General features: G+C 45.0%; 1 protein-coding gene across 2 annotated transcripts in view; it reads left to right on the top strand.

Annotated features, from left to right (window-relative positions):
* The first annotated feature begins 238 nt into the window (after nucleotides 1-238).
* LOC131271606 (oxysterol-binding protein-related protein 8) overlaps nucleotides 239-14125 on the top strand; it is a 32413-nt gene continuing 18526 nt past the window's right edge. For both annotated transcript variants that reach the window (XM_058273095.1, XM_058273094.1), the window contains exons 1-3: nucleotides 239-317; nucleotides 1295-2491; nucleotides 7564-7671. In XM_058273095.1, the coding sequence (XP_058129078.1) occupies nucleotides 2335-2491; nucleotides 7564-7671 (265 nt within the window). In that variant the 5' untranslated portion in view covers nucleotides 239-317; nucleotides 1295-2334. The remainder of the gene's footprint in view (nucleotides 318-1294; nucleotides 2492-7563; nucleotides 7672-14125) is intronic.

The raw sequence follows: 14125 nt of genomic DNA, 5'->3' as shown, positions 1-14125 counted from the left end.
TCTGCTGTATCAATAAGTATTGATTTTTAAAAAATAGTTTTAACAATCCAATCGTACACCAATCAAATGAGCTCAACAGAACAATGCGCGTTCGCTACAAACTTGAAGAAGGTAGTGTAAACGCAAGCCGCTTGTTGTCAAATATTATCCCACCCCACAGTCCACCACCCATTGTACTTTTCTCCTCCTGTTGTCCGATTGTTGGTCGTTGTTTCGTCAACGAAGGCAGTTTGCGTAGACTTTGCCGCGGTGACGGAAGACTGGCACCGAATTTACACTCAAAATTAGCGTCCACATGATACTCCGGCACGGTAAAGGTACGTTTTCTGCTCGCTTTTCGGTGGACAGTTCAGGGTAATTGGTATCATCATACGTTTCATTCATTAGCAATTGGTAATTTCCGTCACTTGCGCGACTGTTACGAGGGAGTTCGGTGATGCAAAACACGGACAACCGGACGGAACTAGTAAAAGAAATCCCATCTCGGGGGGTAGTGTATCGTATTGCAGCCTTCGTGAATGGATAAAGTATCAAGTTTGTTGATTCGTTCCTATTCAGGGTATACCGCAAAGTGTCTGCGAAATTAAATGATCAGTTTATAGTTTTGTGTGCAAGTGTGTCTAGAGCCCGTACATTGTGCTGGCCGTTTCACAGTATCCGAACGAGAGCAGAGTTAATTTTAAGCGCCTGTGTGGCTACTGGCAGTTCGGATCGTCGGATTCGCGAATAATATCCCGAGCGCCCTGCAATTTCTGAGTTGAGAGAAGGTTCTCACAACATGCCATTTTCCCGAAATGTGAATTTTCACATGCATAATTTTGAAACCAAAGGCAATCTGCCAGCGACAGCAGTACGCTTCGGAGGATCCTCGTGCTAGGAAGTGTTTCCCATCCTGCTACCGAGTGTTTCAAGAACATCTAATTTTTATTAGGTGCGATATTTTTTATTCCCAGTTTTTCTTTCTTTCAAACTCGGTATCTTTCTCAGGCCCAAGGGAACGAAGGCAAAGCCGGGAGAAATGAAGAAGCCAAAAAAACAAACAGTAATCCAATTACGTCCAACCTGCCACGCTTACTACGTTCAACGAGGAGTGTTTGACGTAGACAGTAATTTATAAAAGAAACAAGGGGAAAACTTTGCAACAGAACTGAAACGCAAGACAGTTTTGGAACCAGAGAACGGATGAGCAGTGTGATATCATTCCATTTCCTTGACGTATTACACCATCTCCGTGATAGTTTGCCACCGTCACAATTAGTAATGTGCTTTGTACACTTTTTCGTTTTACTTCCAGCGAAACCGATGTCTCCCAATCTCGCATCAGGTACCGCAATGAAGTAATCTCACCGGAAGCGGTCCGTCGCCCTAGTAGTGTATAGATCTGCACCGCGCTAGTTCGCGATTTTCTCACTCTACCGTAGTATCCTTTCCGTGGCTGGAAATACCGAGAGGCGGAAATTGTACGCGTTTGTTTGATGGTTGCTGCCGACGACGACGACGACGTGGACGACAGCGGAATCGCAAAACCGGAACTCGTACACGTTCGTGATTTGTGCGCTCTCCTTCACGGACGCCGTGGTGTCGCGTGAGCAGTTGCGCGATAAGCGATCGGAAGGCAGCACGGGAAAATAATCATAAATCGGCAACGACGAATCGGCCACGGAGACCAGCGCAACGCAGGTTCCGGTCAGGGATGAAACGGCAGCAGTAAACACAAACGGGTGGCCGCGGGGGTTGCTCGGCGACGCATATGCCACGGCGATTACATCATTTCTCTCTCGCGTGCCAGCGGGGAGTCTGTGTCTCTGTTGTGTCGAAGTAAGCGCAACTTCGGCTTCGCGAGCCCGCGAGACTTGCCAAGAGAATTTAACTCCATTGTGCAAACATTGCCCGACGCCGGCGGAGTGCTCTTGTGTTGTGTTGTCCGTCGTCTAGGACCGGTGTCGCAGTCGCAGCTTCAAGTCCAAGGCAAGATAAATGAAATGATCTAGTCAGCGGTAGATCTGCAAGTGTAAAAGTGTGCGTTTTTATCGCGAATTGTGTACATCTGTGCCCTGTGTGTGCGTTGAAAAATAAAATAGTCGTAATTACTTAACCGGCCTCGGTAGTGCTTCTTGTGTGACACGCGGCACGTCCCGTCGAGCAGCTTTATCTGCTATCAGTGAAGCCAACGCACCTCCTCACGCAGCTACTCCATCTCCCCTGGGGGGAGTCTGCGTTTTGTCTTTTTCTATTACTACCCACGTTGCAGGCAATTTTTGTTCGCTTTAAATTTTAAATACTTCATCAAAGTTCGACCCGGTGCCTCGAAACAAAAAAGGAAAAAAGCGTATAATGAGCGCCAGCAGCAGCCATGGGCCGTCGGCGTCCGTCAGTGCCGTTTCGACGCCAATAAATGCCGGCAACCGGCCGGAGTCGGCCCCAGCGTTTGGCAGCTCCCAGCCAGCCTCCACACCACCCAACTCGTCCTCATCGGGTGGAAAGTTTCTCGGTAAGTTTGACCTTTTCTTTCCCCCTCCCGCGTTCGCGGCTAGTTTTCCCCGTTCGCAGTCAGTGTGGCCGTTGTTCTCTTTTCTTTTCTTCCCCCGGGAAGTTTTATTGTTTCGTTTATTGCTTATCTTTAAACATCCCCCACCCCTTTCCCTCCCACCCCGGTGCTCCAGCGATGCTCTAGCTCCACAAGAAAACTCTTTTGGTTTGCCTCGGAAAGAAAGGGTAATTCTTTTCAGCCCTTTGGAATGTTCTGTGGATTTAAAAGATTTGTTTCTCGGTCGTCTCTCTAAAGCCATCCTACCATACGGGGGCAAAATTCGCATTTTAGTTGACCTTGGTAGTTTATAAACGTAGTTTGTGGCCATTTTCGATGGAAAACACAAGAACCCTTTATCTGCGAATGAAGAGCGTATGAATCGCAAATGGTTTGTTTTACTTGGAGTTAAATGGATCTCTGTTATAAAAGACTAGAATTGTGTCTTGGTCATTATTTGCCTCGAGTGACTAAGAACGAGATGTTGAAGAAACAGTTGGTATAAAACATGAATTATATTCTCCGGAATAATTTAAATTTAAAAATTGTTTCAGTTGAACTACCCTTGTATGGGAGCATCATTGTTATTTGATGTACAGTCAACAGCATGTCAAATGTGGCATAACAAGAAAAATATGGTTTACTGCAGTTTAACTACCTTCTTACAAAACATTTATGAGCATTTCAAGCAGAGCTTTGTCTTGTTTCTAGAAGAAATTTGTAGTGTACATTTTTTTGAATATACATTGATATTTTTAACCCGCATAATCAACCATTTAAGAAGGCAATTGAACTTTATCAAACCACCAAGCAGTAGAAACGTGTTTTTTTTGTTGATTGATGGAAGTGAAGTCAATCGGATTGCTATTTTTGCCCCAATTGGCTTTCCCAGTGCAATTGATTACGAAACGGTTCCGTTTGGTGTTGCGGCTCTTTTCCTTGTACTTCCGTTTCTCGACGGCGTTTTCTTCATCTAATCTATCCCCCCTTCTCATGCTCTGTGCAACAAGTTCCACGGGCTAGTTAATAATAGCCCATACCGACGGTTTTCCAAATTCGGACCACGGATGGATAAAAATAGTTCTTCCATTGAACGGATTTTTTTATTTTCTACTATAGTTTCATGGTGGGTCTTTTAATCGACTCCACTGATTGCCTTGGGAAAGTTCAACTCAGCTTGAAAATGATTCATGAGTTGCAATTGTTCAAACTTGTGCAATCCATCGTAGAAAAGTCTCATCATTCTTGGAAACTTCGAAGTAATTTACCTGGTGTTTCCGAGCTACTGATTTATGAATGACTTGTCCACTGGAATGCCCACGCCGGGGCAATCGGAAGCCAGCAAGTCACCAACCGTGACATGAGATGGCGTGAAACTAGTCCATTTGCTCACGTCCTGCCATAGTGCTGTCGAGAGGGCGCAGGGTGGCTTCCGAATAGTTTTCGCATATTTTAATGACTTCACTGCGCCCCGATCGGCGACTTATGGTTTTGGTCCCGATGCAGTTGAAACTCGGTGCCAAGCTATTTCCACGGACCCCCACGGAGGTGGATCGCGTGCCGAGCGACAATTTAGCACTGCCCACGGTCGTGACACTCGACCGTGTCCTCGCACCCTGGCCATCGCGGCATGTCGTGGCGCCGGCTGGTCCCAGCCTTCTACCCAGGGTTTCCTCTTTTTTCCACCGTTTGTGAGTCAATCCAGTGTTACTTCCGTCCAATAGTTGAACAACAAACAGACACACACGCACACACCAAGTCCATGAGGATGGTGTGTGAAAATCAGTCCACTTCCTTCCATGGACCAGGAACGAAACTTACTTCAGACTTTTGCCGGTTACCGACGGCTAAGTTTGATCGATTTCGATTCGCAAACCGGCGCGAAGTAGTGTCGGGAAAATTGCAAATTGCACGCGACACCGACGATGGTGGCCGGAAAAAAGGGAAAAGAAAACCTTTTTCATCCTTTTTATCGCGTGCTCAAACATTCCGTTCTCGTTCTACCAGAAGTCGAAGTAATAGCGAGCGGTGCAGGGATGTATCGTTAAAAGTTTGGTGAGTTAAACAAACCAAACACGTGATTCTTTTTCATTCCACGTTTGACGGTAGGGAAAAGTTTCTGCTTTGATCGAAAACGGTGTGCGGGGACTTTACAGAAATGTTATTTCGAAACAAGAACCCTCGAAAGTTAAGATTTTAAACCAAGTTTGTGCTACCTTTGCGGGGAATCAAGTCTGGTTCCCCGGGATGGCAGCTAAATATCCACTAACTTGCACCGTTTCGCGACGGAATCGCACACGTGCCCAATCCGCTTTTGCAACCACCCCGCGTTGCGGTCGGGGTGGCGTGCTTTTGTTTCGAAGATTTATTATTCATGAATTCAAATTGTTTTTCGTCGCCAATTGCTTTCGCAGCCTGCCGGTTCCATCGTTGCGTTCCTTGCATGCTGGGAGGGCGCCGGGGGGGTGATCATCCCAAGGGCGTGAAAAATGTCACTCCCAGCCCACGAGGGAACAGGGGCGAAATCTGTCCCTCTCGAGAAAAACAAACCATATACCATAGGAGCAAACGAAACAGGAGTGGGTGCCTCATCTGCGAGGCGAGGAGTTCGTTAGTGGCCTAAAGTGCTGGCACTGTGGATGGTCGCCATTGTTAGACGCTTTTGACAGAACAATCCCTCCGATTGCTGCCGGGCATGGAGCGGGGACGGGGGGTGCCCACTAGAAAGTGAACCACTGGCAACTCCACTGTAGCGCCCGAGCTGCCCTCTGCAACTTTTGCGAAACAATGTGAGGTCCTGCAAGCGATCCTGACACGGCAAAACCTGTGGATGGATGGATGACTGGGTGGTTTACTGGCAACTACCGCACGCTAATTAGAGCCCGCGGTGTTTGCCGAGCTGAACAACCACCGGAGGATGACGATGATGATGATGATGATGGTGATGCCGGGCTGTCGGAACGTTTGCATTGGGTTGGCCCCGAGGGGTGGAGATACGCGGTATCGTTCGGATGCATGAAGTTGTGCCATGCTCTAAGGGCGACCTTTTTCATCCCTCGTACTCAGTGTATCACGCAAACAACATGCCATATTCACAGCGTCAAATAGGTCAGGGATCAAATGGGAGGACTCGTCGAATCGATTTTTGTTCCAGCCAACCGAATGTTTCTCAATATTGGTTGTGGGTTGAATGAAATGAATAATTGAAAAGAAAACAATTTATTAGAAATTTTTTTCCATGACTTGTGTGCTTTACATGAAAATCATTTCATTTCGCATCAATTCTGTACGATTTTTGTTGGTCTATTTTTTGCCACATGAGCGGCCTATTACTGTCTCGCCATTTCAACTTTTGATATCTTTGCATAATAGTTTATAGATTACTTGCCAATTTTTTTTCTTTTGAATAAACCATTGAAGATAGACGTTAAAGTAAAAAGGACGTATGGAAAACAGAAAACCCAAATAAAACACATAACGTTTGCATTAAAAAAATAGACAAATTTTCATCGGTGATAAGAAAAAAGTTGACCAAGCTAATTGAATGAAGGAAACTTTATTGTAAAGTTACATCTTTTAAGTATCTTCAAAAAATATTCCGACGGCCAGTAAGAAGGCCTTACGGTCCTTGGCCGAAACTTTAGCCATAGCCGGCAAAACCAGTCGTGTAAGGATGTTTTCCAGTTGTTGTGAGGCATTCATGACCAAATGCTACACCGGTTGGACTTTAAAGTGTTGGAATAGGCCCTACCTTTAAGTGTTGTAAATGTTTTTTTTCGATTGGTTGTAGTTTAGAGCCATAAGGAGGGTTAGCAGTGTGGAGTATATCTTTTATATTTGACCCGTTCAATTTCTCTGATGCTCTTTGCGCATGATTTACTGTGGCCAGGTATGTCCAAACCACTGAATCGTACTCTTTTTTATGGTTTTCTGATAAAGTTGCATAATTAGAGAATGTACTGGACACTGTACACTGCTCCATACACCGGAAGTCTTGACAGGAAGAACAACGACTTTGTGCAAATCTTTCTCGTTGGTTTTCAGCCACGATATGGCGTTCTATGGGAGTTATGGGTCCCCAAAACATTTTAAATATATGGTAACAAGCTTCAAAAGCAACGTAAAGTGCCAGTTTTTTCCACTTGTCGCTGTCTGGCTTTAAATAATCTTTGGTCACGTGGCCCGCGATAAAGCTGGATGTTTTCACACACAATCAAACGTAGTTGGTTTAATGCTTTGGCCACGGCGGATTCAATTTAAATGATACAGTTGTCAAACTTGTTCTAAATTTAAAAGGAATGCTACTCTTTATTTTGCTTTTAACAGAAAGTTGCTAGCATTTTCCGTTTTGGCTTGAAAATACGTTTAAATTTGTCTTCTTTTTTTTCAAATGCAACGTTAATGAAGCGCATCTGTACAAACAGTGCTTTTTGTAAGGGTAACAACTCTTCTACAAACGAATTATCAATTTGTAAACATTTGCTGTGGAGACCATATTTGGCAAATGATGAAAATATGCAGCGGGGACAAGTTTGTAAAGAATTTGTAAAAAATGATGAAGAAAAATTGCACTAACGGCATAGTCTGAATATAGCTTCTTGATATTTAGTTTTCAATTAATCTTGTGTTGAAATCATTCAGCGATGTTCTTGGTTGGAAAATATAAATTGTGTTAAGTACATTAGATTGTATCGTTTTTGGACATTCACCAAAATGAACTAAATTTATTAGTACATCGATTTTATTTTCCTATTAGTGAACGCGTCACTGTACTTATTTTTCTCATCTCACCACCTTCATTTACCACCTGACCATCTGTACATGTATATATATTTTGCCATAACCACTGTTCTATATTGTTTCCTCATGTCTTTTACTTTCTTTTCATTCCGTGTATCTGCACGCGCTCCACCATCCGGCAACCGAACCAAACAAAAAAAAAAACCCCGACCTTCCCTGTGCCACAATCTCCCTTTTCCCTCCTCGTTGCTGCTCCGAACCCCATTTTCCGTCACCCAACCCCCCGCCCACCACAGACGTCAAAGCCGAGGAGAAGAAAAGCCGCCGTACATCGCTGCAGATGCTTCTGCCCAAGCTTCCTTCGAGCGACAGTGCCGGCCCCAGTCCCGGGCCGTCGTCTCCAGGTGATATGAACATTTTAACCCTAAAAGCCTCACAGCCTCCTCCCTCGACCCCTCTCGCTTCGATGCCGATGCGTGGCGTCTAGTTGCTCTTGATGTTGTCGTGTTACTTGTGTACTCCAATGAACTAAATAGGTGTACCTTTCCTTTCCGTTCGTACTTTCCTTTCCTCTGTGTGTCGATGTGCAGCTCGTTCTGTGATAATGTTTGCTAACATATTTATATTCGTTTTACATTGCATTGCAGCGTGCTAACAATTATTTGTAGTAGTTTTTACCTTTTTATTAATTTTGGTACCAAATTAGCTGGTCCACATTTACTGATAAACACACCCAAATGTACCATGATTACGTGTAACTTAATATGTCGTTTAACAAGAGAATTTCAGATATTTTATTTCAAATACACATTTGATAACTCAATCGACGAGGTGAAAAAAACAAAACCCCAACATACGTTTTATCATTAAAGTTTATTTCCCAGTAGCACTTTTCCACCCAGGGAAATCCGTTGACCTTTCGAACGGATTATTGGAGATATAGTTTTTTACGAACGAGGAGTGTGTTTATGATGGTGGTAAAAATATTTACGAACCCTATACACTTTACCGGTCCCGGAATGGCCACGCGTTCGGATTGTCCAGGGAGTGGATTGTCCGGATTGTGTTTTCCTTTTTAATGAAAATGCTCACCCCCGGGACATTAAAGGGGGAATACGGGGTAAGTCTGATGTCATCATGGCTGGCCCATTTTATGTCTTCACTGGCGCACTGGCGTTTGGTGTTGCGAAACAATGGGAAAAAGCGGGCGGAAAGTGTGTAATCTTTCTCTGCTGACTGTTGAGGCACATGTATTTATGTGGCTTGATTTTTCTTTCCCTTTTGTAGGAGGACTTCACGCGGACGTATGCATGTTACTGTCAACAACTCGAAGTGGTTGTACCGTATGCCTTTTGGGATTTTACCACAAGCACATTCCGTGCGAAGTGTCGTAGTGTACGCTGGCTATAAACAACCTTAAAAATCCAATTCCCCCTTGGGAAGAGACCTCTCACCCCCACACGACAGGAACCGGTCGTGCAATCGGTTTCAATCGCTCGAAACTATCAATTACGACACGTGCGCCGACTTCAGCCTCTGAACACCGAAGGCTACGCTCAGTTAAACTTTTCCGGTTTCCTACGGCAATTTCTTCACCAGCACCTTCGACTGTTGGCAATAGAGGTGTTTTGCCGGTTGCGAGTAACGTTCCCTTCCGGTAGCTCACGGGGTAGCTTTCGTCCCTTCCCGTTGCGAGACGAAACATTTCCTTCACGGTACGGTGAAAGTGTAAATTGTTCCCTCTCCTTGCCGCGACGGGAATGGGATGGGAAAAACAGGAAAAAACGCACACTTTAAGGAGCTAACGAGCGCGAACACGAGCGATTATGCTAAACGGATGCCTCGGACCTGGCTGCTGCTGCTCCGTCCCCCCATCGCGCTGCCCCCCGATCGATGATTATCGCATTTCATGGTTGCCCCCGCAAGGCGCAAAACAACACTGGCGCTTTGGAGGTGGGTGGCTTAATTAGGTGCTGCGAGGTCCTTAAACCGTTCATCCAGCTGTGGAAGTGAACAATTTAGCAGTTTTAATTTTCATTTCTTCTTCGCACCAAGACCATAAAATCATCCTCTGATTTTATGCTTTCCACCAGCCTTCACGACTCTTTGCCAACGAACGAATTTTGTTGCCAACCTGATCCTGGCACACACACACACATGTGGGGGTGTTTCCGTCATAAATAAAAGGGAAAATAAACATCACAACTAAACATATTGATCAAACACCATGCCGGGGACTGGCGGTGCGTTTTTGGCACCAGTTCCAAAACCATTGTCGTCCGTCGTTGCAAACGAGCAGTTTTAAACCACGTTCAATTTATCACCCGCCACCGTTCGTTGGACATTTGTCGTGAGTCTAGGTTGTTGGTTAAATTGAATAAAAAAAGCAAAAATACTACAAATATACATCACCGGCACAACAAAAAAGATACAAAGTGTATTTACAATGCGCGGCTCCCCATTACTCCCGCAGTACAAAAGTGGTCGTAAATATTTTCCGAAATGCTCCAAATCGCTCCCAACCCGCCCGAAGGAGGAGTGACGGCAATTGGGTAGGCTGGCGTTCTTTATCGTCTTAAACGTATGCCACTTGCCGAGGGGGGGAAAGCGGTAAAAAAGGTGACAGACTTTGCGTCATGTTGCCCGGCTTGTGCCGAAACAGGGTTTACTGTGGAGAGAAGAAAATAATAATAATCGTAATAATGCAGCAGCGAACGGGCAAAAGATGGAGAAAAGGAGCGTCTTAGTGACAACGACACCCATTTCGATCTCAACCAAGGTTACGTAAGCAGCTCGGGGGGAGCGCATAAGGAATCGCAGCACGTCAACATGAAAAAAAACAAATCCGGCATTATTTTTGTCGCAACGAAAGTAACGGGGAGGAACTCCGTGTGGCGTTTGCGGTAGGAAATAAAGGAAAGGCAGGGCAAAAAATAAAAAAAAGGCTTTTACCACCGGAGGTGGTATTAGAGGGAGGCTTTAGTTTTCCTTGCCAAAAGCAGCCACGGTGCCGCACATGTGTCGCCATTTACCCAGCATGAAGTACTCCGTTCGCCATTGCCACCCCAAGGACGAAGTGATGCTAGTATGTGGTGGGGGGGACCCCATGGGCGACGGTTTTTAGTCACCACGGGCAATTGCCTAGAAGCCTCGAAGTCGGTCGGACCACAAACTAACCGCTCCGTCACGTTATTTAATACTGTCCGCCTCACCGCCTGTGCTCGTCCCATTTCATTGCGATGTGAAATGTTTTCCATTTCATTTGTCCACTGGGAAGGAAAATATGGACCACTGTGTGTGCGCCGGCTTGGTTTGTGGTTTTCTTTTTGTTCGAGCGTGGAAAATGCGCCAAGGGAGGCTACAAAATTGAGACGTTTTTCATCGCTGGACACACGGTGCTCGAATTTTTTGGGGCCCGGTTTTCGGCTTTGGTCGGTATACGCAATGCGCAATGTGCTGGTGAATGTGGGTCCCCGGGTGTGGTGGACATTCCGTGGGCACTTGCGATGGCCCTATTTAAACCGTGTGTTTTTTTTCTCTTCCTTCATTCCGGCATTGTTAGCTACAGGTCCGCGGGGAAATCAGATAAAATAATATTTAACGCTGCCATGTCTCTTCGTTCGTTGCTGTTATTTTTTCGCTCGTCCGAAAAATCTCGGTTGCGTTTGTGCATGCAGTCGGTTTTTATGTTTGCCACTCTGCTTATGTTTTCCTTTTGAGCTTTGTTTGGTTTGCAAAGAGGTTCTTGCAAGTTTCACTAAAATGACGGTACTCTAACTACTATCGCTAGCAGCTTCTACTGTGGTGGAATCCAGATTTAAATCAAAAGCACACTAAACACATGTTGTTTTTTTTTACAAATGGACAAACTTTTCATCTTAGTTTTGCAAAATATTCATTTTAAGCAATTAATCGTTCGGTAATACTTGATGTAACGATTAAATAACCATTTTGTTATGCAAAAATGTAAGCAAGTCCAAAATAACGTCAATTGCATTAATATACTCGATTACTTTAATAATTTTCTTCAATCATTAGAATGCAAAAAAAAATTAAATTGTATTGAATGCAAAAAACTTCAGCATTCTGTTCACAAATAATTCGTTTTTCGTGTAAATGGGCATTGGAATATGTTCGTAACTCTCCCTAAGTTAACTATCCCTAGTTTTTATTTCCTCTGGAAATGGGACAAATCCGATTAAAATAAATAGCGCATTGAAGAAAAGTTTTTCTTTAAAGTTTTCAACTGCCGGACTTTTTTTTAAAGAGTACTCGTTCTAAACAGATAACTACGGTAATTGTCTTTAATTTGTGACCTTTTTTAAACATTAGACTTATCGAACTGAATTCAAATAAATCGGTTTCCATGCCATATCTAGGAAAATGTTCGTAACTCTCCCTAAGTTAACTATCTCTAGTTTTTTCCTCTGAGGCAAATCAAATTAAAATGAATATCGCATTGAAGAAAAGTTTTTCTTTAAAGTTTTTAACAGTTGGACTTTGTTTTAAAGAATTCTCATCCTAAACAGCTCAGTACGGTAAATTTCTTTAGTTTGTGACTAAGCATTAGACGTATCGAACTAAATTCAAATAAATCGGTTTCCATGCTCTATCTAGTTTGCCAAATACAATGAGCCTCGTGGCCTGCAAAACCAATTTGCTTCGGGGCAAGATAAGCGACTTATCGTACGGATTGCGAGCGACTGATAACGTTAAGTGGACGACTTCAGTAGACGTCATCTGGAGAAAGCCCATAATCGCCCGGTTCGCATCGAGTCAGCGTTTATTTTAATCACTCTCGCCGTCGTCGCCCGGTTCGCGTTCATCAAAGCGATCGTCCGAGTGGTAGATTGTTTGGCGCCACCCTGCGACGACGCCAATCACCGGCGTCTGCTGGCCTTCGACATTCGCTCGATTCGACTCGAACGGCCGAGGAGGGTGCCTTGGGTGCTAAATTGATTTATGGAAGGGCTGTCTTCTGTACACTCAAACCCTGTGTTTCTTCTCCTTTTCGCGCCCTCCAGTGGTGCGATAATGTCATTAAGGTGTCCAATCAAGCTACTGATAAGGTTTGTGGACGGCTACCCTACGGTCCCCTCCTCGCCCGTTTCTAACCTAAATTTTCGGTTAACCCAGTGAGTCATTTATTTACCACTTTTTTTCCACGCGTTTGGCTTTCTTCCACGAGCCTCGAAACACATCGCTCCAAACAGATATGATCAACACCATCATTGTTCGTTCACGATTCGGGCGCATTAGCTTTTCGGCAATAAAAATCAGCGTCAACTTATCACAATCCATCACAAGCCGACAGGGAAGGTGATAGGCGGGTCGGAGGGGGCAAAAAAGTACAACATCGTATCGCGAACATCATCGGATCACCTAATACCGGGAAATGTTGTTGCGCTGTGAATCCGTTACGCTTTCACACCACTTCAAGATAGCGGGTCACTATTGGATTAACGTTTATTGTGGTTGTGAAAATCGCAGCTTTTCTTCTGAGAAGGTTTCCTTCGAGGGGTTTCTCAACGGCACGAAAAGTCAGTTTTCCACGAATTTAAAAACATCCCTTTTACACAGCCTGCCAAGATGATGCGGTACATTGTTCAATCTGTTCAGTCAAGAATGTGCACAATTTTCGCCTTCCCATGTCTCGAAGAATCCCCCTCTTTTGGTTTGATGGTTTGAATAGGACGAGATTAAAATCAACCCGAATAGTTTGTTGAATAGTTGCGCCTGAGATTTTGCGCAGAAGCAAACACTTTGACCGGCTTTTTTCTGGATAGAAAGGATCTAGACCATGGAGAGTCGGGTTTGCGGATGACGCAAATGCGTCCTACCGAGCGGAAGTTATTATGAATTCTCAAGACGTGACTAAAGTGGCGGATGATGATTCAGATTTCCCCCTTCCAGGCGGATAAACAGTGGGCTTGGTGCAATTGAAATCATCAACAAGAAAACTTTTGCCAAAGTGCATCGCTTTGGGAAGCGATTCTTCCGACCGCGTTGAAAACTGCCGTTGTGCCGTTCTCCGTGTCGGACAGAGGAAAAGTTTCTCGTCGTGCGCCAAGACAAACAAAAACAGTTGCCTTCTGCAAACGAAAGTTTACGTTTTCCATCACCGCACGCCTCCCCCCCCCCCCCCCCCTCCTGCTTGCTCCACCCAAGCGCACTGTAGAATAGTCATAGAAAACCGCTCCGGAGGCGATTCAAATCACGAATGCAAATAAAAACATGTCTTCGTCGTGGCGACTGCAGGTGAATCAGGTGCATACGCTTGCCCCCTCCGCCGTAGGTCCGGTGTGTCCGGAGGCCAACCTGGTTAGCATATCTGAACGTGGATTGTGCTCGAAGCCACATTGCATTGGGAATTGGATTTTCGTTCTGTCCCTTGCTTTGACCAGTGTCGCGGCTCTAACGAGCAAACCCAATAGAGGGCTGCTTTTGCCTTTCTGCGCGTATACAAATGGTCAGCTGTGGTCCTTGAGACACCAATTCAAACACACAAACACACACAAACAGACCATTGCAGGCAGACACAACAGAATGTGGAGCAATCGTGTTGCGATTGAATAATTTACATGTGTTCAAATATTTAAAAAAAGTACCCCCGGCCGCGCGCCGTGTGAGGCTTGTTAACGGAGGAAATCCGCCAGGACGTCCGCTTGGAAGTGTCCCACGTGGTCGGACTTGATTGAATCCAGTGCGAACCGAGCCGGACGGGTGTTGGACCGGTGCCCATTAGGGAAATTAGTTTCCCACTCCGCCTGACATCGGCGCGTTGTCCCCCCGAAAAGGCACGGGGGCTTTATTTTTCCACATGAAATGTTTCGTAAGTGGTTTGTGTTGGGAAAAGAG

Source organism: Anopheles coustani, chromosome 3, assembly GCF_943734705.1.
Source record: "Anopheles coustani chromosome 3, idAnoCousDA_361_x.2, whole genome shotgun sequence".
Classification (NCBI taxonomy): Eukaryota; Metazoa; Arthropoda; class Insecta; order Diptera; family Culicidae; genus Anopheles; species Anopheles coustani.
Note: the sequence above shows the minus strand (reverse complement) of the source record. Positions and strands in the feature narration are given on the sequence as shown.